The 26,634-nt window shown below is 44.4% G+C and overlaps 1 protein-coding gene across 4 annotated transcripts in view; it reads right to left on the reverse strand.

The window, feature by feature from the left end:
- Positions 1-26,634, reverse strand: part of PAK3 (p21 (RAC1) activated kinase 3) — a 171,611-nt gene that overhangs the window by 4,584 nt on the left and 140,393 nt on the right. For 3 of the 4 annotated variants that reach the window (XM_061361891.1, XM_061361888.1, XM_061361889.1), the window contains exons 3-15: positions 25,567-25,667; positions 22,156-22,200; positions 20,878-21,031; positions 19,178-19,215; positions 17,286-17,417; positions 16,157-16,319; positions 12,014-12,077; positions 9,803-9,851; positions 7,486-7,598; positions 6,520-6,637; positions 5,602-5,701; positions 4,992-5,188; positions 797-934 (exon numbers count right to left, since the gene is read on the reverse strand). In XM_061361891.1, coding sequence (XP_061217875.1) covers positions 797-934; positions 4,992-5,188; positions 5,602-5,701; positions 6,520-6,637; positions 7,486-7,598; positions 9,803-9,851; positions 12,014-12,077; positions 16,157-16,319; positions 17,286-17,417; positions 19,178-19,215; positions 20,878-21,031; positions 22,156-22,200; positions 25,567-25,667 — 1,412 coding nt within the window. The remainder of the gene's footprint in view (positions 1-796; positions 935-4,991; positions 5,189-5,601; positions 5,702-6,519; positions 6,638-7,485; positions 7,599-9,802; positions 9,852-12,013; positions 12,078-16,156; positions 16,320-17,285; positions 17,418-19,177; positions 19,216-20,877; positions 21,032-22,155; positions 22,201-25,566; positions 25,668-26,634) is intronic. The other variant, XM_061361892.1, reaches the window with a different exon arrangement.

Here is a 26,634-nt window from a genome sequence, read left to right on the forward strand (position 1 = left end):
ACTGCAGGGACCATCTGCACCTGCATCCTCGTGTTCAGGACTCTGCTATCACAGGCAAGCATGGTCTATAATCCTCCTAATCCATTTATCAAGGTGGCCTCAGCTTGCTGGGGTGTTTACCCTGGCAGCACTGTGGGAATGCTGTTTGCTGTCCCAGGGCCTTGTTCCTTTCAGGAAACCTGAAGTACTTACTTAGATTCCTGTTTTCCAAAGACATGGACTATTTCAGTTGTCAAAAAAGATGAGGGGCATAAGCCATTCCTCAGGGAACTATGGAACCTCCCAGAAACTTCTATCCCAATAGAATGTAGACCTGTGAGTTGTTCTGAAGGCCACTACAGCTTTCTAGCACCAAGAGCAGGCAGGCAAGTGACAGCACTGATGGGCTCAGCTCTGGGTTGAGTACTGCCTACCAGGCCTACCAGTGCCTACTGCCCTTCCTGTGCTGGCTGGCACCTGCACAGCAGGACTGTAGTGATAGGACAAGGGGTAACGGGTTAAAACTTAAACAGGGGAAGTTTAGACTGGATATAAGGAAGAAGTTCTTTACTGTGAGGGTGGTGAGGCACTGGAACTGGCTGCCCAAGGAAGTTGTGAATGCTCCATCCGGGGCAGTGTTCAAGGCCGGGTTGGACAGAGCCTTGGGTGACATGGTTTAGTGTGAGGTTGGCAGGGGGGTTGGAACTGGATGATCCTTTCCAACCCTAACTATTCTATGAGTCTGTGCCTCCGAGTTCAGCTTCCAAAAAGCCATCCCACAGTAGAGCTGTGTCACTCCCAGCCACTCGCACTGTACCTGCAGCAGCTCCTTGGCAGACCCTCTCCTGTCCACGTCCATCTCCAGGCAGCAGTTCAGAAAGTCTCGGAATACAGCGGAGAGTCGCTCGGGGTTCTGCAGCTCTGGTGTCCCGTTGGTAGCTATCAGATACAGCGCCTAGGGAAGACGGAAACACCAGACTCCTCCTGTGTCTTTCACATCCATAACTCCTCACATAGACCCCACTTTAAAGTCCAGTCTGCAGTGGCAGCTTCTTCCCTGGCAGAAGGTGAGAGGATTTTTCTATACCAACAAAAAAACCCTGATGCAGCCACAGCTACTCCAACATCAGAACAATCCTGCCTTGACAGCTGATTTCATTGCCTGACCTAGTTAGTATGAACTACATCAGCAAAAGCACATTTTGCTCCTCTAAGTACTGACACTAGCTTCACAGGCTATTTTAAAGAGTGAATTTGGTCCAACTATGTAATTTCAAAGGATTATTACATAAAAATGTGTCTCTGCAGTGCTCACTGGTCCCTGCAGTACAGCTTCCATGGAACAAAAGCTAGCCAAGTTTTCTTGCTCTGTTCTTCATAAAAATGGTAACTGGATGAACAGAAAAAAGTATATCCATCAGCTTGTTCCTTGGGTAAAGAAACAGAAACATTTGGAACCTCATTTTCAACACATACACATACATATGTTGCATCCACAAATATGAAGAAAACGTGTAACTGGGCAGACAGGGGCCACCTGCAACTATGCCTTTCCGCAGTCTCCAAATACCAGGTCAGCTTATGTGGTAAAAGAGAACTTACTGGTCCAAGCAGAGAAATGAGCAATTCCATTCCTATGGCAGCCCTGTGCTAATTTGGATACTCAAGTAAGCACATTAATGACGTCCCTATTCCAGAAACTGTCAGGGAGGAAATGAGAGGTGTTGACAGTTTGGTTATTGGAAGCTCAGGGTTGGTGGCATGGAGAAAGTGGACTATGAAGGAAATACGTTCACTAAGTATTTCAGGAAGAACGGGCAGGAGGCAGAACAGACCATGTTGCCTTTGAGCTACAATCTTCACCTTCCAGGCAAGCTTCCAGTGAGAAGAACTGAGGGCAGTTTATGCCTCAAAACCCCTGTTTTGAAAGGTGCTGGGGTTTTGGTGGGGTGGTTGGGTTGGCTGTGTAGTTTGGGGGTTTTACTTTGGTCTGGTTTTTAAAGGTAAGATTAGATCTGCTACACATATTTAATGTTTTCAGGGTCATCTTCACAGACAGAAGAGCTGGAACAACTTAAAACCCCAAATGAAATGTTACCTGAGTACTGGGAGTATCTGCTGAGTTCTCTGTGAATTCCCTTCCACAATGTGCATAAGCATCCAGCTGCTCATATGTGCACACAGGCCTATCCAAACACTTGGAATTTCCAGACTTTCTTCTCCTTAACAGCATCTAGCCTAATCTAAGCTTAAGTTTCTCAAGCAAAGCCACAGATGCTCACTTCCATGAGTGCTCATGAATTTGAGCAAGTCCTCCTGATACTCCACTGCCCAGGAATTACAATGTAGTTTTGCAAAACACAGGGTGAGCATTATCCAGCCTGGTTCACTTGTAACCATGGTCTAACATGCTGAGAAGCTGGAGAGATCAGTCCATTCTGGCTTTGCACATGTTACTTAGAACCACAAGACAAATAATTCTGAACTAGTTAAACTCACAGACTATGTTTCAGTAAGAATAGAAATAGGGCCAGGAGTCTTCCATAAAAATGTCTGCATGATAATGACAGCTCTGTATGACTGGCATTTAAACAGACCATGACCAGATTGACTTTGTTATCCTCTTAAATACAGAGGAAAGCTTCCAATCCTGAAAAGGTAAATGAACTATCCTGGAGTAAAACCAATAGAAGGCAGTTTCTTCACTTTTCCCACAACATTGATGTCACAACATCACTCTGGTCCTGCTGTCCATCTGCAGCTGACCCCGTCTGGAGTGTTGTCCTCACTACACTCAAATTGTGCTGCTTGAGGGCTGTTACTTGTCCTGTGGTAAAGGAGCACCAATGTCAACCTTGGAGATTTTATTCCAGCCACATTCACCTGACTGTGAACGAGGAGTGCCAGAACAAATGGAGCTCTTTTTAGTGGCTTGTTTCTCCACAGCACATGAATCAGAAGGAAGAGTCATCTTTAGCTTGCAACTACACCTTTTAAATATGACAGAAAAAGGTCTACAAGAAGCTAAAGTGCCTTCTTATGTATCTTTTGGTTTCCTATGATATAGCCAGCAAAGAAAAACAAGAGCAGTACAAAGGAAACGTGTGTTTGCAGTAGCTGCAAAAGGGCAATAAGCTCGTTGATTTGTTTAACATACCAAGCAACAAGAAAGGATTTGGCACACAATTATAGCTGCAGTCTGTGAAAACGATATCCTAAAGTTATCCAGGCCACCCAGCTACATGGCAGAACAATATACAGATGATTTAGAAGCCTGAAATTGTAGAAGATCCACAGCATTTGGAAAACGTGCTCCAGTTTTGAAGGAAACTGATGTGCTGTGGTTAATAAATGAAAAAGCAAACAGAAATGCTGAGGGTTTGGGTTTTTTAAATTGGAACTGGGGAGGTCCAACCTACATTTCAAAGGATATTTATCACACCAGTGTTTGTCCCTCAGGCCCCAGGCATATGCCTGATGGAAGGAAATCACAGTGAGAGAAAACAAATACCATCACAGAAATATCCAGGACACTCATGGCTGGAAAACAGCTCATTTCTGTGAGGATGGAAAGAAACTGAGGAACATGGGACACACCTGCTCTACACACGGAAACACAAATGTGTTTGCATCAAGACTGCTGTTAACTCTGTGATTAAAGGTCCTTTATTGCCCTTATAATTTATTCATGTATTTAGTGTCAGTAACTGAAGCTCCTGCGTGCCTTCCATTATTAAAAAAATCATTCATAAAAATGAAAGAGCATCCTTTTGTTTCCAGGCTTTGCAGAATTCCCTGAATGTGGTCTACATGTGCCTATTAAACCAACCACCACTGTGTGCCAGCAGCTAAACAACTCAGCTATAAAAACAGGTCTTGCTTATCAGCTCTCCTGTCTGGATACAGCTGAGACCTCTCACTGAAGCCTCTGTTCCATGTACAATAGTGGATGGATCTTGTCCCTGTTGGGGTTGATTTACCTTAATAAAACTACCTGACAACTGGGGAACTTCAGGCAGTCCATCACAAGCTCTTCACTGTTCCTAGCTCAGGGGCAGCAACTTCTGCAGAAGAGTCCAGAAGCTAATACAGATGGTACTGACTTGAAACGCTCGATTTTAATGTACTGCTATTTTCCTCAGACACCTGAAGGTGCCTTACAGCAATAAGTGTTCAAAGTGATCTTAACCTCAGCAGGAGATAAGCCATGTATGGAGAAAAAGAGCATCTCAATCTGGCTAAAGGCAGGAAGAGCTGAATAGGAATTTGGTCAGGTAAGAAATTCAGTTATCTTTCTAACCTGAGGCTTCTCCAGGAGCCCTCACCAACATCTGAGGTTAGGGAAGCAGGGAATTTCCAGCATCCAGACCAGTAATGCTAACTTTCCTCATGCGCATTTGCTGCCCTATACAAGGCAAATGCATTTTTTTCACAAGGGTCTTCCATGGAAGCATATGAACTATGGGGTTCTCTCTTTGCAGGAAAAGTCATTTTAAGGAATTAGGAAAACAGGGAAAACTTCAAAACATTAAACATGCATCCATTTACTGCAAATATCTGTGCTAAAATGTACTTTTAGAAAAGTATTTGGTAATGAATAATTCTGGCATTTCTATAACCAGTGACACTTGGGGGAAGGCTCAGGTAAGCCATCAGCCCTGTTCTGAGTCTGCTCTGCCCATAGATACAGCTGAAATGCTCTGCAGGAAGGTTCCCCAACTGGAGGAACTTGCTGCTGAGCAATTCCTGGCATTAAGATGCAGCTCAGAGTTCAAAAACCATGTGAGAAACTTCAAGCACCACTGAAGGCAAAAATGGCACATTTCTGAACTGGCTGCAGGTCCCTTCTCCTTTGAGGTTCTGCCACTGATGTAACCACAACTACTGGATACGCTGGTACGTTCCAGTGACATTTTCAGAAGGTGGAGCTGATGGGACTGGAATTCTGTCTCATGGATACAAAGCATGGGACAGATTAGAAAGAGCGGTATCTGGTTTTATTTGCACCTTACCCTGAGAGGATTTTCATTAAGGTACGGAGGTTCTCCTTCCACCATTTCTATTGCCATGATCCCAAGAGACCAGATGTCCACTTTGGGGCCGTATGCTTTTCTTGTCACCACTTCTGGTGCCATCCAGTAAGGAGTCCCGACCATTGTGCTCCGTTTACTCTGCTCAGGGGTGATCTGAGCGCAGAAACCAAAATCAGCTGATGGGAAAAACAAGTGTTGTTAAAGGCACGTTGAAGCAAAAGAAACCCCCACTACATGCCTGAGAACACGCTGCTGAGTCTCTCTGGAGGAGCCATGCCCTGTACAGTCAGTGCTGCAGCCAAGGAAACACTGAGCTGGGCACTTAAAGAAGCCCCTCAAGTTTCATGCAGTGGCTTTGATTCACTTGAGGCTGTAGATTGTAACTTCCTCCAGAAAGGACATGCACAAACCAGAACTACTCTTAACACCTTTTTCCCTTCTATACCTCTCTGCATGTTGGAACTGTGCTCTTAGCTTGCAGCAGTGGTTAATGCACTACCACAGGCACCACTTTTGGGTAAGTGGCAGTCAGTCAGAAGCAGCCCCACACCCCATCCTGGGAGTGCTGCGCCTGGCCAAGAATACCTACTCAATTTGACAGAGCCGTCCATTCCGAGAAGGATATTGTCACTTTTGATGTCCCTGTGAATCACTTGGTTTGAATGAAGGAAGTCCAGCGCTTGCAGGCACTGACAGACAGAAAAGAAACACGAGGGTGAAAATTAATGACCTGAGTTCATCACATAAGAAAGGAAATAGCTCCAAAAGATTGAATTTCTAGATGAATTGTGACTAATGGCAGAATATTGTGTGTCAAGAGGAACACCGTGCTGCATCAAATGTCTGAGTAATAACTTTCTAAATGAAGGCATATTAGCTTTTGAAAAAGAAATGTCAATTATTGCTAGAGACTATCCCCTGCAAGCACAGAGAGAATGTCTGCTGCTGAACGTGCTATCTCCATCCACATGAGAAACTATTGTTTGCCAAAGAGAAGTATTCCCTTCCTTTAGTATGAAGCGGATCACTTTCAGGTTGGAGGCTGCAGGACAAAGGTTTTATTGTTAGGCTCTACAGCAGATTTAGAAATAGCATGTTAGTAATTTTTCAGAATCAAACACCATTTTGGGAAGAATGCTTTCCTTTTAAGCTGAGGACTGTGATAAATGAGCCTCTATTTTTCTTTGCTGTTGTTTTAGAACTCTGCCACCAGCATGTTTGCTTTTACAGGCAAGGAATGCAGGAGAGACGTGCTCCAGGCAAATCTTTAAAGAGGCAAAGTTGAGAATAGAACTGAAAAAGATAGTACAGTAACAGTATATAAGAGTATAATAACAGTTAAGTGCAGTGATACTGGCAGGCAGTTCACTTAAGTTGTTCTTTCTTCTCCATATTACTAAAGCAACACAGAAACAAAGCTCTGAACAAGGTATCACTGATGTTCTTACCATCTGTTTAGAAGTACCATCCTTTGCGAGTAAATGGAAGCACATGTGGGATCCCTTACCTCCCTACAGACAGCTGCTATCTGTCCTTCATCCATGCATGTCTCCGTAACCACATCAGTTAAAGAGCCGCCAGCCAAGTACTCCATAACCACCCAGAGCTCATCACCCACCAGGTAGCTGGAAGAAGAGCACAGCAGCACTGAGATGAATGTGCAAAGCCGAGTTCCCTTATGCGAAAGACTACAGCTGAGCTGTGTTTCCAGCTCATTCCTGCTAGGCTATACAGTACTTAGAAGCTGTGCAGTCTAAATCAGAAAGCACATTAAGTGAGAAATAAGATGTCTTGGATGGCAAGCAAGTGAAAAAATGCAGGTTGGCAATGGTACAGATAAATCTTGCACCAGGACATATCACATCATTTGGTTCATCATCTTAACACATAAATTCCATGATTTACTCCAGGAGCATGGCAGCACAGCTCTCAAAGTTGTCCATGGTAGGAGGGTGTGTACCACTGAGGACAGAAATTGGTCAGCACTCTGGAAAACCTTACATAAAATACATTCAGAAACAAGAAAAACAGTTTGAAAACTGGCAAATTACATGTTTCTGGAAACATGAACCCAGTCTTCCCGGCATCCACAGCCATGGAAAATTGTGGGAACAGCCCAAGGAAAATCCTTTCTAAGGTGATTTATCAGCACTTATCATAAAAATACTATCAACTTTAAAAAAGCCCAGCAAACCAAAGCCACCCAACAAAGCCACTCGGAGGCAGTGAAACTAGAGGCTGGTGTTTTATTAGGATCTAGCTGATCCAGGTTTCTGAGAACAGTCTTCAAACTACAGATGCCAGAAGAGATTAATGCAGACAAAGTGCAATCTCCTCCCACACACTGAATATTAGATAAATAATAAAGAGATCAATTTGCTGCCAGCATCCAAAAGGGGTTTTTCATGTCTGCCTTGCAGTATGGAAATGAACATGCACATGATAATGCCACTGTCTAATACCATTTACTTACCTGTCTAAATAGTTAACAATATTGGGGTTCTTATTTTCCCTCATGACAAGGATTTCATTAATAATTAGTTCCTTTTTGGGCTGCTGTTGGAGATTCATTTGCTTTATGGCCACCTAAAACGACATTGAAAACCATCAACTTGAGTAATCCGTTGCACGAGGTCGGAATGCACATGGAGAGAGTGGCTTTGGAATGACGTAGCAGAGCTGTGACAAACTTTCTTGTTGCATGGTGTAAGAGCTTAGGAACTTACATTACAACACCCTGTTTCTCTGTGGCCTAGGTGGTGCAGGACATGTGGCCACTGACATTTTGCCTTACAAAAAGGGTCTTTAAACTCTTCACCACCAGTCTCTAACACCACTCTCTGGACCTATGCTCTCAAACAGCCTTAGTTTATCAGCACTATTGTTATTCATGCATGTTTTGCAAGCAGGAAGCTATTTTGCTACCGTGAAAATACCTAAACCCAGCAGGTAATACTTCTGCAATGCCATGATTTTTCATCATCATGTCAGCTACTGCTGCCACACTTGCCTGCACACAGAAAACACACACACGTGTATAAAATGCCATACTAAAAAGATCACTAAGGTTACCCCACAGCCAGCCCTAGTACTTCCCAACTTGTTCCATTTGGGTTTTGCAATTCTAAATAACATTCTTCAACACAGTTTGGACTTGCAAATACTTTCTGGATCGAAAAAACCTTAATCCATTCTATGCTATTTTACGGATAACCCCAGGGTTATAAGCAGGGCTCTTAGGTGCCTTGCAGACTCAGTTACAAAGTGCAGCACTGCAGGTAGATGAGAAACTACCAGTAAGATCCAAATGTATTGGTGACAGCCAGAAATGGTAGATCAGAAATTTTAAGCTGTAGCACCAAAGAGCAATAGGATTCTCTAAGACATAATTTATTGCCAATATGATCCATTTTGCTCTGAACCACTGCAGCCATCCTGCCTCTGCCCAGTCCCATCTCCCACAGTCTCCACCCGAGCTTTTCCTCCTGGCTTCCCTCCTGAGCCCAGCTCTGCCAACCCTATCCCTCTGGGCTCAGCCCCACTTCCCTCCCCGGCACCCAGCTCAGCTCCAGCCAAGACTCTGCAAACACACCCTCCCCAGGGCTCCCAGCCCCTCCTGCCCAGCACGCACCTCATGGGGAGATGTGGCCCTGTGGCTACATTAAGTACATCTGGCCCCCACTTCCCTGTGACCAGTTCATGGGCTGTAAAGGGCTGTCACTGCCACTGGACCTAAACACAGCTGTATGGTTTAGGAGAGATCTCTGCTCTTGATACACATCTTCTCATTTGTCCATGTGTGTGTGTCAACCAGCGTCAGTATGACTAGAACACAAAACTGCATGCTAAACATGAGCTCTCCTTAATTAGGTCTCACATTACATTTTGAAGGCAAAACATATAATGGAAAAAATGCTAAATAGCATTGCTGCCTGAACCTGGGATTAAGATAAACTGGGACTGAACGCTGGCAGCCTCCATCAGCTAGCTGATGCATTAATATATTTAGTAATTAAGACAGAGCTACTGCCTTAATTACATATCCTTCTCTGAAAGATACCACTCCCTCCCTGCAGTCTTTCTCGCTGTGAATAAGGACAAAGTCTGTCTGAAATTATGCCATGTAATGAACCTATTCACTCCTCACAGCAACAGGAGAACCCTTGGCCACCCCATTTGCTTTCCTGTAGCCTCGCTTTACGACAGAGCTTTAGATTTTACCATTTGTACTGCTAACCCATCTATGGCCAGGTCCAAAGGCAGATATTATGCTGTAAATGTAGTATGTAGTAAAAATACAGTATATAAGTAAAACATACTTCTATTACAATTGGCCTTAAAAGCTATGGGTGAGGCATCAAGAGAGATGCTTCACCCAAGCAGAGAGCACCAAGGCTCTTACTGCTTCCAGGGGGAGCAGGACACCCCCAAGGAATTCGCAGGCACCTTTTCAGGCACTAGTCAACACCTCAGTGTAATGGCTGCTGGAAAGTCGATGGCCACAGGAAGTGTTCAGCTACGGAGGCACAGAAACACATTCCCTTTAAGGAGCTTCCACGGAAAAGCTGAAGACAGCAGATGATGTATTTTGCCAACTGACACCAGTACGTGCTTAGGAGGAACAGCCTTAGCAGAAGATGTGTTTTGCAGGCTGACACCAGTCTGTGCTTCAGAGGTATTGATACCTTTGCAGTACAGATGTACTGGCACCCAAAAGCCCCATCCGCAGTTTGTACCAGAGGGGTAAGCCCCAAATATCTGCAAACTCTGCTGGGGCTGCTGGCACGTACCTCTTGTCCTGTGGCGATGTCGATTGCTGTATAAACAGTTCCTGATGCCCTAGAAACAAAACAGCAGCAAAGAAAGGAGAAGCAGTTTAGTCCCTGTGGGTGAACACAAGCCCAGATCTCTGCTGCCTGGAGTGTTTATAAATAAAAACACCTTTGTTCCTTCAACCAGCAGCGCACCAGCCCTCTGCAATGCAGTGTACCCAGGATAAAACCATGTCCAACATGAAGAAAAAGGGCTCGTGCAAACCTCAAACTAAATTATTATAGCTCAAAACTGGAGGTGGGCTGTGTACAAACCATGGGAAATGATGTATGTTTATTCTTTCTCCATTTTCTCCAGTTTTGCTTTGGTTTGGGGTTTTTCTTCCCCTTTTTTTGTGGCTGTGGGTTACACAAAGGACACAATTCTCCAGCTGTCCTGTGAGGTCACAGCTACAGCAGGTTAAGGGATATACTGTTTCACACACACATGGAAACCTACTCAAAACAAAGGATCCCCAGACAGCTTCTCTGTGTGTCAAGAGCCATCAGCAGCTGCTTCCATTACCAGACTCGTGAAGGGCTCTTCACGGTGCTGATGTTTTGCTCTGTGGCAGACACCAGTTGTGTTGCAGAGCCACCAACAGCAAATGGTGCGCTCACCTGCAGACTAGACAGCATGGGGGTTTGCTTGCCATCTGCCTCTTGTTGAAAGAGGTTCTTCCCCTGTAATCATGTGAAGGGCTGGAAAAGGCACCATCAGAGGAAATCCTTTTGGGTTCAAAAGCAACCTGGGGCTTCTAAACCCTAATGGGGTTTCCTTCTGGGCTAAACCATAGTTTTACACTGCCGTCATTTAAGTCCACATCTGCACGGGCAGCGAGGCCAGGGTGGGAATTCTTGGAACATGCATCCAGCAAGTGTCCCACTGACTGACAATGCCAACATCAGTTTGCTCATTCTGGCATGATCCCTGGCCTGTTTACCTGCAGGCTCAAATACTTGTGAAGCATTGTAATCCAACAGGCACGGAGACTGTGTGTGTTGAGAACAGTGTTCTCATTGGGCACGCTGTGTATTCTTTTAATATAAATGCAAATGCATTTTCCTATGACTAATTGTCGAGATTAATCCAATTTGTTTTCATAAAAAGCCAACACCATTTACTCAGACTCACTAACACTGTGCTGTGCTCCTCAGCAAAGTCCTATCAGGGATCATTTTAAAACAGCTATTTAAATTAGGATGTGTTTGCTCTGCTCCAGGCCATCTGTGAGGAGCTGAGATAAAGGTGAGTAATTTAAGTAAAGCTGTGAATTAATTGCAAGGGCTCTGCAATTGTGCGTTACCAACTTTTACTTCTAAGCAACTGCAATTCCCAATCTGTATCTAACTTTTAACAGCTTCTGTAGCATCTTGGGTTTAATGCAGTTAGGCAAGTACCAGGGCCCACAATTAGATCTGTGTCACTGTGATGCAGCGCTGTACAAGTTAAAAAACCAGCCTGAACCCAGGCTGCTCCTGGCTTCATACTCATTTGTCTTTCTAGCAAGAGCTAACACTGCTTGAGTAAACACAGCCTCTTTATCAAGCACAAGTTAACCAAGTTCCCTCCAGCATCAGCACCGTGTTAAGTCCTCAACTGGAGACTGATGACAAACCAGGAACTCAGCACTGAAGCTGACCTGTTCTTCAGCACAGCCCTTCTGACTGCTGTTCGCTGCAGTGACTGTAAAGCCATCACAATGTCCATTAACTTACCTGCTCTATGAGGCCATGAGGTGCTACATGCTGCACAAGCTGCTTTTCCTTACGTACCAAGTTGCTCTCTGCCTGCAGTCTAAGCAGCCATGTCTCTTGTTGCCTTGCAGTGCTCTTATTAGCAGGTACTAAAAGACTACCCAGTTCCAACACTACTCGTGCCTTTGACATAACTATACACATATATTGCAAGGGTGGGCAGGAACTGGCACCCGCATCACTAAGCACATCAGCACCATCTGAGGCACTACATCTCAGCCCAGCCCTGCTGACCCTAGCCATGCAGCAGCCTGGCTCCTCCTGATCATCCTGTTTCATTACCTTTGTGATGACTTCCTTCTTTAGGATAAACTATGTGGATATAATGTCGATCACTGACCATGTTTGGAGCTTGCCTGATTTCATGCTTGATGCGACACCAGCAAAATACCCAGCCCGTGTTTTTGTGTAAGTAACCGGGACTGGACTTACCCTTGGCCAATTTTCTCGAATCGAGTGTATTTCTTCTTAGGATCTCCCACACTCACAATGCTCCCTGAAAGAAACGGAGATGCTCACTTAAAATGAAGACACCACTTCAAGCAGATCAGAACTGCAGCTCCACTGCCTGGGGTTGTGAACTCTTTGTAGGCAGCTCCATGCACAGATGGACTCCACAAAGACTGATTTCCTACAGTCCTTTGCAGAGTTAGTCCTTTAGGAGACTAAGAACACGGAGAAACATTCACAAGAGTGCTGTCAGAAAAGAACAGGTACCAATGCAAGTGTTTGTTGACTATAAACATTAATAAGAGCTGGAACAACAAAGCTTTTACGGATAAATACTGTGTGTGATTCAAGAGAAGGTTTAATAGTTCAGAAGATTAAATGCACCTTGTGTTCTGGAATCAAGTTTTAACATCAGGTGCCATTTTCAGAACAGGAAGAATACTGCAAAGTGTTTCTAGGAGGGGATCTTCTCAACCTCTCAGCAGTTTGCTGTAAGAATGCCTTTGTGTTTTCAAAGCAGATTATGTTATAATGAGTAATTATGGGGCTTTAAGAACTATGACCCTCACCACTTATTACCAGGTTCTGAAGAACTTGCCCGTGCCATGTTAAGAACCACACTGCTTGTCTTCAACCTGACTCCGCTCACTAACTCACTCTCAGCAGCGCACACACACGGATCTCCCCAAGCAAACGCAGCCGGGACGGACACCAAGAACTCTTGAGGCACCAGCGTTACCCACACAGCTGCACAGGGGAGCTGCTGTAATGTGAGGAGCGCAGGTGCCGTGGCTCATGCAAAGCCAGGCCAGGCCAGCCGGGGTGCTGCCGCCTCCCGGCAGCTCTGCGCTGGAGCAGCAGAAGGCAGAGCCGGCCTGTCCCGCACCGGGTGTGCAACGCTCCAGCTCCATCGGCCCCATGGAGCTCGTGTGCCCCTGAAAGCTGGAATTAAAGCACTCGCTGCTCTGTGTTTATCAAATGTGAGAGGCCAAATCTGATAAGCTCGAATCTGAGGGAATAATCACAAAACCAATATTGTTTTTCCCGGTCTGGTGGTTTCCTAGATCAAGTACAAACGATGAAGCCTAAGGTGATGGCTCAATGAGAGGGACTTCTAAAGATTTAACTTGGGAGGTACATCACTGACATACCTTAAGATTAATTGAGGAGGAAAGACTTTCAGTGTGTCGCAGCATATTTTGTTTGACTGATCTGGCACTATTCCTGTATCACACACACTTACTTGTCTACTTGTGCATCGAAAGCAAAACTAGGTGATGCACCATTCACTATGAGTAGTAACAAATACCTCTCTGCCCCCCATCCAGGCCATTTCTCTGGAGCAGAGGCCTTTAGCATCCAAATGGGCATCTGAGTGGATGCCTGGCCAGGAATACTGCCTGCCAGTATGGCACAAAGACAGGACATCAGCACCATCTGGTACACTCCCTGCTAAAAGAACATTGCTGGCCTTGGCAAGATCCCTAACGGGAGCTGTGGGAGAAGAGGTTTCCTTTGCCGCATGGCACTCACTCCTCTGCCCTGGCACTGCAGGAACGCCAGGAGTGCTCACTGTGGCACAGCCCCAGGAGACTCTGCAGTACTGACACAAACACAGCAGTAATCCTGCGCTGGGCTGGATAACAGGAACACAACACTGTGCTGCCAGCATCAGCCTAGGTGCTATTTTCAGCTAGTTAATGGAGCGGGTATCTATCCGAACAGAAACCAGAAGTTCAAGGAAGTTTGTGTTAGTAAAGAATAAAGAACAAGGCTGCAGAATAAGCATTCTGAAACAGAATCTTCCAAATTTGCCACTGATTTTGCAGGTCAGAATTCTGGAGTTTTTCCTCAAAGCTGGAGTAGTTGCTTCATGAGTTGTTTGTGGCCGGTTTCCTGTGCTTAACCCAATGCACAGCACTAAAATCAACAAAGTGAGTGGTACATGGCTGCAGTTCAGAGCAGCACTCCCTACTCTGGCCAAGGATACACATTATCAGCTATTTTGATGTCTTCAAGCACTTTCCTTTATATCAAGTCCTAAATTAAGTGGATAAGGAGCAGAATTGGGCCACTTCTGTTTTATAATTACAGTGGGACATATTCATGATTTCATTACAGGCAGAATTCTGTTTGATCTTATCTCAGTATTACAGGCTTTGCTCCCCAGTAAAACTTGTAATGAAAGTGGTTCTAAAAAAACCAGAGTTATTTCCAGCAGAACAGAATTATGAAAGGAACTGAAGATAAAAGAGGGCAGAGGACATCTTCCTGAAGTATAAAATCAATCGTGGGGGAAGCAGGCAGGTGGAGAAGTCATAAGAGTTAAAACAAACCAAACCAGAAAAACCCCAACCACCACACATGCTTATCAGCCCAGGACTGTAACAAAAAAGCACCACCCCTGTTTCCAGAGAGCTTCATGAAAGCACAAAAAGATTTTCATTGCCCACATCACAATTTGCCCAAGGCAGAGCTTCAGACCTTGCTCACTTGGTATCAAATTCGTAAGAAAGAAAAAGCATGAAAGCATGTAACATTCCAAAGATATAACCCACAATAACTCCAGGGCTCAGTCCTAATCTGGCTGACACAGATGCTTGAGCAATGACAGGCACACTTGCGTTCATGTACGCAGGGTACCTGCAGATCTCATGGTGGAAGCCTGCCTCAAACATTTATCCTCAGCTGCAGAAGCTGTAATTCCTCCCTTTATAAGCTGACATACCTGCAGGTAACTTATCTGCTCTGGGATTTATTTCATTGTGCCCTCAAATAAAGCTACTGAACTTATCCCTTGGATACTCCCTAACAGCAGAGAGATTCAGTTCTTTATAGTCCTGTCAACCTGCTAAGGGTGCAAAAACTCTACACAAGCAGCTGAAATCTCACAGCTAAGGAGGGCTTCAGCCTTTACAGCCACAGCAGCCACCAGCGGCAGGGGCAGGTATGACAGAACAGTTCATGTAGCACAAGAACAAGCATTGACAGCCACTAGGAAGAAGCCACAGCCAGACTGCACCCCTTTACGAACACCTGCCCCCATTAAGGACAGACCATTATTGGCTTTGAGATCAAACACAAGGAGGCACGGATCAATCCACTTTTTGTCCTAACAGTTAATGGTAGACACAGAGTAAACTGGGCTACATTACGAACCCAACAATTTATCATCTGGGAGCATAGCACTGGCAGCTATTATGTGCAAGCAGCAGAGTAAATTGGTTGTACTGCAGAATCACAAAGGGCTTCATGTGTTTTCCTAGAGCAGGATCTGCACAGGGGTTTGGGACCAACAGTTAGGCTTCTAACAGTATTAACTGGGTGGGAATTAGCTATGACAAAGTGCCATGTATGTGAGGAATATACATAGTGGATGTGCTTGAGACTGGCTCCTGAGAAATGCTTGCAGTGCAGTTTCACCCGATCACGCCACACGGATGTATCTCTGATACATCTTTATAAGCACATAGCTAAGAAATAAAATAAGGGCTGTTATCAAAGTTGTTTTTCTTTTGAGTACATTAAGAACACCTCTTCCTCTCTATCCATGGCATCAGCTTCAGAAGAGTTCTGACAGAAACACAGGATTCTTATAACTCTGATATACTAGTAAAAGTAGGAAAAACAATCATAAAACCGACACCAATAGAGTATCTGGGGCAGGAGAGCTCCTTGAGGCTAAAGAACCAGCTGGGTGTTCTGGGTGTCTACTGGTACAAGAAACCCCCCAGCACAAACAAATAAACCCAACAGATTTCTGCAAAGCATTTTGCCCCCAAGAAAACTCTCTTTACACTTCAGGAGCCTGAAGAGAACTTCGGCACCCAAATTTCCTGTTCCACTTGGCCATTAGCACACAGGAGTTCACTAGGTCACAGCCCTCTGCTCAACCAGAAACAATCTCTGCTTTAGCACAGTAGGAAGCTCAGGCAAATCCAGCCCACTGCTAGCTGCCCTCAGAGGCAGAAGGAACACCCGAAGTGCTCTCTTACTCCCTCTAAATTTGCACAGGGCACTGTAAGTAATTGTGACACTAAACTGAGGATGAACACTTGGTGCATGCAATCCTGAGACACGCATACAGCACAGTGCTTTATCAGGCAACAGATACAGGATACATACGCAGTTTCTCTAGGATCTCCTCATCTGTCATCTTGGACTTTTTCCGCTGCCGGTCTGTGTTTCTGTACAAAGTGCTTGTGTTTGAGTTTTCAGGCTGGGGAGTGGTGGCTTCTTTAGCTGGTGCTGGTGCAGCGGCAGGTTCAATTACAGAGCGCGTGTAGATCTGTGACAAGAAATTATTCTGTGTCAGAAAGGTGCTTGCAGAGATGCCCCCGAGATCATATTTCAAATGCAAACCCTTAGGAAGATGCCCTCTGCCACATCCAGGGCTCTTAAAATGCTCGGTTTTGCTGTCCACTTCTCAAACTGAACAGAAAAAACCAAAAGGCCAGTTTGACTCAGGTTCAGAGCCAGTCTCATTTACGATTTTCATTGATTTTTCTGAAAGATAACTGAAACAATGAACTTACTGTGTTGGAAGGATATAAAAATAGATGTGTCCAGGGCCCCACAGCCTTTTTTGTGATGCTCATGTGTTCTGATGAGTAACAAAATGACTCTTCAGTTGGTACGTGTCTGAAGAGAAGCAGGGAGCATTTCCCTTTTCTGACGGTAACTGCAGAACTGACTTCTCATCAGTATTGCAAGCTTTAGGGAGTGGCCATTAGGACTTGCAATCAGAGATCTACCTTCTCTTTACAAAGCACAGCGGTGTAGGATTCTTCTCACCAACCTTCAGTCTTGTAAAAGTGAAGGGTGTAGCCTGAGCTGTTCATTTAACTACTTACATAGCTTGTGGGGAGGAACAGGTACTTGCAGGCAACAGTTCCTGCCATGGAGCCTGAAAAGCTGTGAACTGCATCTGATGGCCACTCTCTCCACTGATGACAAGACAGCCTACACAGATACTTCGGACAAAGTTGCTCACTTCTACACCAGTAGCATTAAAAGAGACAATGCCACCTCTGATCTGATAGTAAGATGAATTCACAGTCCCTATCACAGGGAACTCATTACTCCATGGTAAGGTTCAAACCAGGTTTTCCTGGTGTCAGCAGCTTAGGTGAAGCACTAGGCTCTCGTAAGACTCCAGCCCCCAACCTTCATTCACGAATGGCAAGTGCTGTCTGATCAGAAACACACAGCTCTGAATTACACCAAATACACTGCTGACCAAAGCTGGACTTACTGATTTTGTATGTTCAGGCCGTGGTGCGATAACCGGTGGAGGTTCATTGTCATCTTCCTCTTCATCGTCATCTTCATCCTCTTCTTCAGAAACAGAGGGAGCTAGTGGGGGTTCTGATGCTGTTTTTGTGCTCTGTGGACAGAGAGCAGCACAAGTGACAGTCACCATTCTGCACTTGGGAGGTTTGATAAAGCACGCAACTTTAGTCTGCTTAGACACCAGAAACCAGCCTAGACATGCCTGTAGTCCTTTGGGCCTCAGTTCCAGGTTACACACAGCACAATACAACTTAAAGGTTACAAATTACTGTGCTGTTGTCTTTATCTGTCTTGGTGGCTTTCATGTTTTGCTAAGAACAACTAAATCATTCCCGTGCTCAGAGTCTAAGTTCACAGAACATAATGCTTGAATCTGTCATGAGAAATCCCATGCAGTTACTGGCTAATTGCTTTGGCATTGTGTCTGCAGCAACGGTAACAGGTAATTAAGCTAACAGGTGTCTACTGGCTGGTTAATTAACACACTTCAAAGTGCAAAGCCTCCTTCAGCATCTTGCTGGGAATTTGGGTTTGGAGAGAAAGAGAGAAAGGCTGTTTGCTTCTTTGCTACTTTACCCATGGGTATTGCCTGTTTCCAATGGACTGAAATTCACTGTTCGCAGCTCCTTCAGCCCCATCCTCCTCTTAAGAGGAGGAGTCCTAAGTTAACACACTGATCTTTCTACTGTTTTCCTGTTTCTGACCACAGCAATAACCCAGGGGGAATGGAGCCCTCTCAGGAGCAAGGCGCATCTCCCCCCCACCAGCTACTCAGAGCAGGGGGTTGTATCACATTGTCACAATGTGCTGGTGAAACGAAGACTGAAAGGGTGCCTTGTTCAGTGTTTATCAAGTGCTTTAAAGCTGCCTACAACAGGCCACTTGGAGAGCTGAAGCAAATCAAAGGCTCTCTTCTATAAATGCACATCTCATTTGTGTTCTCCTTAAATGGCATCAATTTAGCCCAGTACAAATACCAGTAAGGGACGTCCTGCAGGAGAGACCTGAGCTGGTAACATCTGAAAGCTGACATCCTGTCTCACTCTCGGTATCTGCTAGAACAAAATACCACAGCATTTACCATGGGTCCATACCCACTGGAAAAGCTATTGGGAATGTTTACTATGCTCTGGTGAACCCCAAACTTCCTTTAAAAAGTGTGTTCTATTAAAGATAATGAAAGTGGCATCATGAAGTGTGCGAATATTCAAAGATGGTTTTCTTTTCATTACACATACTCTCTGTTGTGCAATCACAGACCTAAAATTAAGCTGCTTCATACTTGAAAATAAAGGCTCAATCCCCATTCAGTCATTTGCTATTTAATGCACTAACATTAATAAACCTGGTCAATATTAATGTGGATGTCATGGCTACATCTCTGGGACTGCTATGGTAAGGCAGAGTTAATTAGAGTGGGGGAGTAGTTAAAACTTCCTTTCAATGGTTCCAGTGAGTTCCATATCAATTATAACCTTATACATATTCAGCCACACACTCAACTGTACTAAGGATAAATCATAAAACTTAACAGAAATGGATTCTAAGTTGTTAAAACTAAATTAAAATGGGCTAATTAGACAGTAGTGCATATTGTTGTGAATTACATATCCCAGCATGGCTAAGAACATCAAGCAATCTTCTGTCTGCAAAACCAGACTTGCATCTGTTTAAGGGATCTTAAACAGAAAGTTAGGAAACAGCCAGTGATTCCTCCTCTGCTGCTGCAGAGCACTACAATGCACTGCCTGTCATTCAGCCGGCAAGGCTGGCACTCCACCACAAAAGCAAAGCTCACAGCTTGCTCCACAGTTCTTAAATGCTATGACAGTAAGAGGTTACTTCCACACTCACCGAAGGATGGGCTTCTATGTATCCATGGGCGCTTTTATCTGCAGCGTGCAAGGGAAAATTAACCAGATGCTGTTAGAAAAGTGCCTGTTGTGGGAGTCCCACAGAACAGGTAAATTCAAACAGATGGCAGCTTTTTGGCCAACATCCTTCCACTAGCAGCAGTTATTTCACGTAGTAAGCAAGGTAACAGGACAAGATACTAGGCTATTATTTTTCTACAGTTTCTGTGTCTATTTTTTGCCAGTGAATAAAATAAACAGAAACTTGGTCAAGAACGTGCAGATCATTCTTTAATAGCCAATGCTCCTGTTCCAGCCAAGAGCTAAAGCAGCTTCTTTCCTTTTTTTGGTTAACCCATTGCATGCATTGATTCTCTTTAACCTGCTGAAAATGTTTTGCCATAAAAGCTTCCCCCAAATCACCCTCAGCAGTGGCAGTTCTGTCCTGTCACAGCGCAGCAGCAGCCCCTGCATTCAGGAGCATACACTGTTTTAAACGTTACCTTTCATCACAAAAGTAACTGCTGTTTTAGCAAACGCAAGCATCAAGTTTGAGAGTCAGATCTCTTAATTATGGAGTTTCTAAGAAAAAGATGCTTTCCCTCAACGTGAGAGAAATGTTGGTAAAGCTGGAGCTCCCCCAGTCTGCATTTTAGCAGTTGCGTTGGTTGAACCAGCACACTGAGGAAATCACAGACTCTGCTGCCACAGGCTGTCATGGGTATGGAACTGACCCACAGCAGGTTGAATTACAAATGCTGTCCTCATCCTGTTGGACAGAGACACCCCATTATTACCTGGAGCTGTTGATGCCAGCTTCACCAAACTAATGGTATCTTAATGGCACTTCTGTTTAAAAATCAACTCAGTCATTAAGGAATAGCAAAGAAGATGTTGACACAAAAGCCAGATAAGCTGCACCCTTAGAGTGAAACCCTCTGCTTGCCTGCTTGGCATGTCAGCTGCAGGAGTGTCTCTAGTAAATAAAACAATGAGCCAAATAGAGAAAACCACACGCTGCAGCACAGCCTTGCTCCTTCATTTTCACAGTGCCATGCTGCAGTATTGCAGCCCCTACACAAGGGAATGAATGACACCCCCATCGTGTCTGCTGGCTTCTTTTGGATGGCGATGCCTAAGTCATGAGGATTCTGCTATGGAGACTGCTCTGGACACTGACTCTTCCTTGCGCATCCTCTGTGGCAACATTCCTTTAACATCACAAGAGAAGCCTTTTTAGGTTTGTTTGAGAATTATGCATAGAAACTTCTCTACAGCTATTGCACACAAAACCTTGAAAATTCTCCTCCATAACAAAGTATCACCAAAAATCCTCATAGCTCATAACCTGTCTCTCAAAGGATGCATAACTCCTGAAATGCACAAAACGAGTATACCCTGTACCCCAGTGTGAACACTGGGAAAGAACAAGGATGCGAGGGAACAGAAGTAAACACAGCCTTTGGCCACCAATGCCTCTGACTAAAAATGGTAATGACTGTTCCATCTAGTATCTTATTTAGTTTTGAAAACAAGCAACAAAGAAAAGTCAGTTTCAGGGCCATCAGGGGACACAACAAGGAATGTAATTGATTGCAGGAGTATTTCTAAGGTTGCTTCTTGGCCACCTGGATGTGGAACTTTGGTCTGACTCATTCTGGGGCCTGACACTCCCTTCTTTGCAGCGAGATGTCGACTTACCTCCTGACGTAAAGCTCATGTATTTCTGGTTGTTAACTGTTTCTTTGGAATCGTAGAACTTGAGAACATCTAGAACAGCTTGTGGGTTCTTCTTCTGCTCCAGTTTGGTTATGTTGGAGGTCTGTAGTAGCCTGGCCCACTGCTCTGGAATGCCCTGTAGGTGTCAAGTGGAAAGAATGCGAGTTTAGAGTATTTAACAGCCACAGCCTCACAGATCTTTACCAAGATCCCATGCTACCTGTAAGATTACTTTGAGAAACATTGATTGACACCCTACAATTCAAATTAGGAGCCTATACATCAGATGCACTCATTCTCTTCTCTATCAAAATACAGAGCTACAACCAGGATCCAACTTTAAAAAGAAAAGAAAGTTATGACTGTGATAGGAAAAAAAGTGCATGAAACTCATCTTTAAATCAACCCTGCTCTTCCATGGAATAATGAGTTAAGGCTTAGCTTGTTTTCCTGGTGATTCAGTGCAGACATAACAAGGCTATTCTATGTGGACAACACGGTGTATTTTAGGAGCTTTACACTGGATTTTTAATGCTTAATAAAGCAAACACATTTTGCTGAGATGTTCACTGCTGTCGGATTAAAAGGTTAACCCCATCCTTAGCCAATTAACTTCCAGCATACCAGGGAACACTGTGGGGTTAAGAATCTGCATTTAAATCCTCAAAATCGTGACCCTGAGTTGTACCACTGCTGCTGAGGGCGTCTCTTTATCGAGCTGCTGGAGCTCAGTCGGTTCTTTAATGTAAATATACAGAAAGCAGGGACTGGGAGAACAGGCTGCGAGTGCCAAAGCCTTGGAGGAGTTCTCAGACATCTGATGAGTGAGGGTGGCATTTGAAAATTGATCCAATCAGTGAAAGCTGCAGCTCTGCACTGGAAACGTATTGATGGAAAATTGCTTTAAATATCCAGTATAATTTCCTAAATTTGAAAGCCTGTAATATTCCCCCATTACTGCACAGCCAACATCTACCAGCAAACTGTAGGACTTACTGAATGAGAAACCACACCTGAAGCATCGTTTACATTTAGCCTTAGTGCCACCCCAATCTGGGAAACGCTCTGAGGTAGCTTCTTCCTAAGAAGTTCTCCACAAAACAATGTGTGACATGGGCCTCCAAAGTTTAGGATTAATGACAAAAAGAGTGGGATAAGCCAAGCAACAAATCTACTGCACACACATCAACCTGCTGCTGCAGTGCTATGACATCTCAAAGAAGCATTTGGATGCAAGATTCTTTTGGGCCTGTGACGCACCTCTGGGAGCTTCCCTGTGCACATCTGTGAGCCATAGAGATCTGGCTGTAATGGACGTAAATAAAGAAAGAAAAGAAAGTTAAAACAGAATGTGGGACAACTTAGAAGGTGGTAGGAGGAAACCAATGGGCCAAAATGGGGAAGTCCCATCTAAAATGGGAGTTAGGAGGTAGGTAACAAATGGATTAGGTGGTGGACAGGCTACAGGAAGGTAGGCTTAGGGAAACAGAAAAATCACAACTGTTCCAAAGTTTGGAAGCATCTTTCCCCCTCCTCTTTTCTTAAACCAGTTTTTCTCTCCCTTATAAAAATACATGACTGGGGGTTAAAGGCAAGTGACTGGAAAAATGACCTGTGATCTCTTTAGTTAAAAAATAACAGAGAAAGATCTGGGCTTTTGCTGCTTGCCTCATTTGAAAGCCAGGTTAGCAGTTTTTAATGGCTCTACACAAGTGTTTTCCGGTGGTTCTCCAGCCCCAAGATCCCAACTGGCCAGTGTAAGAGCCAACCAAGTGCAGTGGAAAAAGCAGCTGATCAGACTCAGACTTCACACTGGGAGACTGGGTACGGTCATAACACAAATAACCTGTGTGTGTCAGCCTGACAACCAGGACAATTCTAACGGAATGAGCAGTTAGGTTAATAGCCTGTAACCTCCTTAGATCTACAGCCACAACTTTTCCCCCACTTGCTAATGTCATAATCTTGAAGCCTGAGAAGTCTGGTGGGTGACCACGTTTTGTTCTAGACTGGGGATCACGAAACCACTTCAGAAACACATGCCTTACAAAATGCGCTCCCCAATACACTCCTTCCTCCAGGCAGAAAACGCAACTGCTCCTTCAAAATAAACCAACATAAAGCTCTAGCAGCATGCCCCCACCCAACAGTTTCCAACCAACTTCATTTCGAGCTTTAAAAGCTCTCCTTCTAAGCAAATGTGGTTGCCCCGAGCACAGTGAAATGTAGATGTAACACGCATTCACGAGCAACAACACAGCTTGGTGCTCAAGCCTGAAAGCTGAAACTTGGGAGTCCATGCAACTTTGACTTGGGATGCAACTAAGAGCAATCAGATAATGCAGCTGGAGGGGGGTGACTGTCAGGTGTCAGAAATGGCCCAATGCATTGCACATAAGCAGTGGAGCAGACACTACTGGCATGACAACTGTAACAATTCAAAACAAAACCCCCGTGTATTTGCACATTTACTGGACATTCCCATGTCACTTCCAAACTTTTGAAGGAGACAGACAGTGTGATCACTAGACAGTGGGAATATCTGTACATGATATGGCTAGTGGCAGTCCCTTGAGCAGGATGTACTTACCATGTAACTAGCAGGCTGATACACGGGTTGTATCCAGGTTGGGACAAATCAAACATGCCTAGTGTGATGTGCAACACAACACCTGCATCTGGGATTACTTGGGAGCTGATAGGAACTTTAGGAACAAGTATTACTGCAGAAGTATTGTGTTACTGTAAAACAGCAGACACCTAATGTCTGCTGTTTTGAAAGGGAAAACGATTTTAAAACAAGCAGTGCTACGGCCTTGTTTTATGTTTAGCCTTGTACAATCACTCTGTTCCATGAAAGGCCAGGACCTGTGCTGGGGGCATCTGACACCAAAAACCGAATTAAAAACAATAATCAAAAATCTCTGATGCTCCGGACACACTGGATGATAATCAAAACATTCAAACTGATGTCTGAAGTACTGAGAGGGAGTGCTTGTGCTGAGGACTCAAATGTATTAACCTCAACATCCCTCCTTTTTGATGTAGCTGGAGGGGACCTGAGACCAACTGGGATCCTCGCCACCAGTCAGTCTGCAAGAGAACATGTTTGTGACCCGTCACATTTTCACAGAGCCACAAGGAAAAAGTCTGAAGCACAGGGTAGGAATAAAGGCAGAAGGCTGAAAGAAGAAGTATAGAATAAGACCAGCTGAACATTCAGTGGGGAGAGCAGTGAAATGGGGAAGAAAGGAAAGGAAGAAAATAGAAGATAAACAGGAACGTGGGATGCAAATACAAGAGGGGGCAAACAAAAGCAGAAAGTAACACAATTCCAAGATAATGGCATTGAAGATTAACCTGAACAAAGTGCCTAGATGGGAGAGACTGAGACAAAAAATAAGAGGAAAACCAGGACAGAGAGCAGGGAAAACACAGTTTTAAAAGCTTTATGCTAAGATTCTGATCAAAAATGACCACATCTGGGCTTTTTAAATAAGCAGTTAATCAAGCCCTAGGGTTTGGCACAGAACAAGTTCTGAAGTATGATTTTTTTAAGTGACATCTATTTTATAAAGGCTAATGAACTAGTCTGCATACTTCAGGCGTAGCTGTATCTCTGCATTACTAAGGATACTTCCATTTCACTCCTCCTTTGAAGACACTGTCATTAGATGTGTCTTTTCTTCTACTGTTACTGTTATTACTATTGCTGCTGTAGCACACGTAGTTTCTGAAGTGTCTATGAGAGCCAAAAGTAGCAATCAAAGTTAAAAACTGATGAAGTCACATTAGGACTCGCATTCTAAAAACGAGTCACCTTTTTTCTGGGCAAATGATTTGTCCCATCCTGTTTGGTGTATGCAGCCTGTCAGCACTAGCACACTGCACAATCCAACGTATGGCGCTAACACAGTCTGACCACATAGCTCACAGGGTACTGCTGATGGTACAGAGAGTTGTTAATGCTTCCTCTCCCCTCCACAGCTCAACCAAGTGTAGGCTTTCTGCCACCTTAGCTTTAAGGATTAATGGCTTCAGCACTTAACTAGCAAGTCTGAAAGAAAACGCTTTGAGCCCCCTGCACACCTCAAGGAGTTCCTATCAAGACTCATTTTCCCCAACACTTCATTGTGATGCAGGTAGAAAAAGCTGGCTGCTGTTTTATTAATACATAAAGGCTAGAAACGTGTCTGATCAGCTAGCCTATGGACATACTCTGAAAGATACTGAATTAAAATGGACATCCACAATGCTGCTGCTGTCTGGTGTCTCCAAAGGCTGTCTGCAGAGCAGCTGGACTTTGCACTTTGGGACTGATTTGTCTACAGCCAGACACAGACTATGCACATGTGTGTGGGTTTCTTTATGCTTTCCCAAAGATGCTGAATAACCAACCCCTGTAGCAGCTTGTGGGACTGACAGAAGCACACACCTACGTTCTTCCTAGTTTCCATTTGCCACAGACACTCTGCTGACAATCCTTGGAGAAACAAACCATAAAGCAGCCTGAATCAGAAGTAACCCACTCCAAATCTTAAGCCCAACAAATAAAAGTCTCTTTCTTCAGAGCCTGGCTGCTGTCATCTGACGTTTCTGGCACCAGGAGGTTATTTTACCACCACGAAACTAGAAGCTCTGGTAAGCACGCAACGCAGCATGGTTACTTACTGTGAATTCTCCAGTGACGGCATCAAATCCCACATGAATGGTATGTTCAAAGTCTGAAGGAAGAGAGATCTCAGGACGTTCTTTCTCTTTCTTCTTGTTGGCTAGAGGCAAAACGTTAACACGCACTTATTTTCTGTGCAGCTTTGCATTCAAACATTCTCACTAGCAGGTGCGCTCAGAACAGCACTTTAAACGTGGAAACCAAATCAATTAACATCCATCTTACTTGACAAATAGACCCAAGCTAATACACACCAGCCTACCTGTCAGCCCCTGCCTGGGAAAGCCTAGGTGGTGTTACTTCATTCTGATTTTCTTCCAACCAGTACCACTGCTGCCAAAGCAAGCTGCTCTTGAAGCAGTCATCTTAGGCTATTTCTGACCAGTATGATTTCTGGTATCAGTTCTTTCTGCTCTTCATCAAGGTTTCGTATCTATCAACTAAGTCCTGTCTGACTTTGCTCTGTGGGCTCCTGCAGAAGCAAAGCACCCAGCACACACATGTGCATGCCTGTTTGCATGCGTGTCTCTTCTCCAGTGTACTTTGAGCCTGTTTTCAAGCCCAGCCAAGTCAGAGAGGGGAAGTTCTGTGAGACAACGAGGTTCCTACAAGCCCTGTGAACACAGGCAGCTGAGGAGAAGGCTCCTCTCAGATTAAAAGGCTCAAGCAGCAGCTCTGTATTAGAAACCACAGAATCTGCACAGCAACAAGATCCCATAAATGCCATTGGAAAAGCTTCATTTGAGCTGTTAATCAGCTAAGACGTATAGCCATAAAAACCAGGCTTTACTAATCTCCAGGAATTCCTTGTTTTTAAATCACTCTACCAGAATTCAGAGTGAAGTATCTTATTGAAGGAGACAGACCTGAAAGTCACTCAATCTCCATATATTTCTCATCTCCCTTCTATTTTAACATATTTTGAGGGTAACATTCCTGGTGGTCAGCCATCTCCTGTGCTTTAATACTACTGACAAATTTCACTTCAGCCCAGTTTTATTGATTCTGATAACAAACAAGTGAATAAAGGCTGAGAGAAGCTGCCTTCACTCGGATGCACCAAGAAC

The sequence above is a fragment of the Neopsephotus bourkii genome, unplaced genomic scaffold (assembly GCF_033783945.1).
Source record: "Neopsephotus bourkii isolate Nb327-2 ecotype Australia unplaced genomic scaffold, CSIRO-AGI_Nbou_v1 NB_1067, whole genome shotgun sequence".
Lineage (NCBI taxonomy): Eukaryota > Metazoa > Chordata > Aves > Psittaciformes > Psittacidae > Neopsephotus > Neopsephotus bourkii.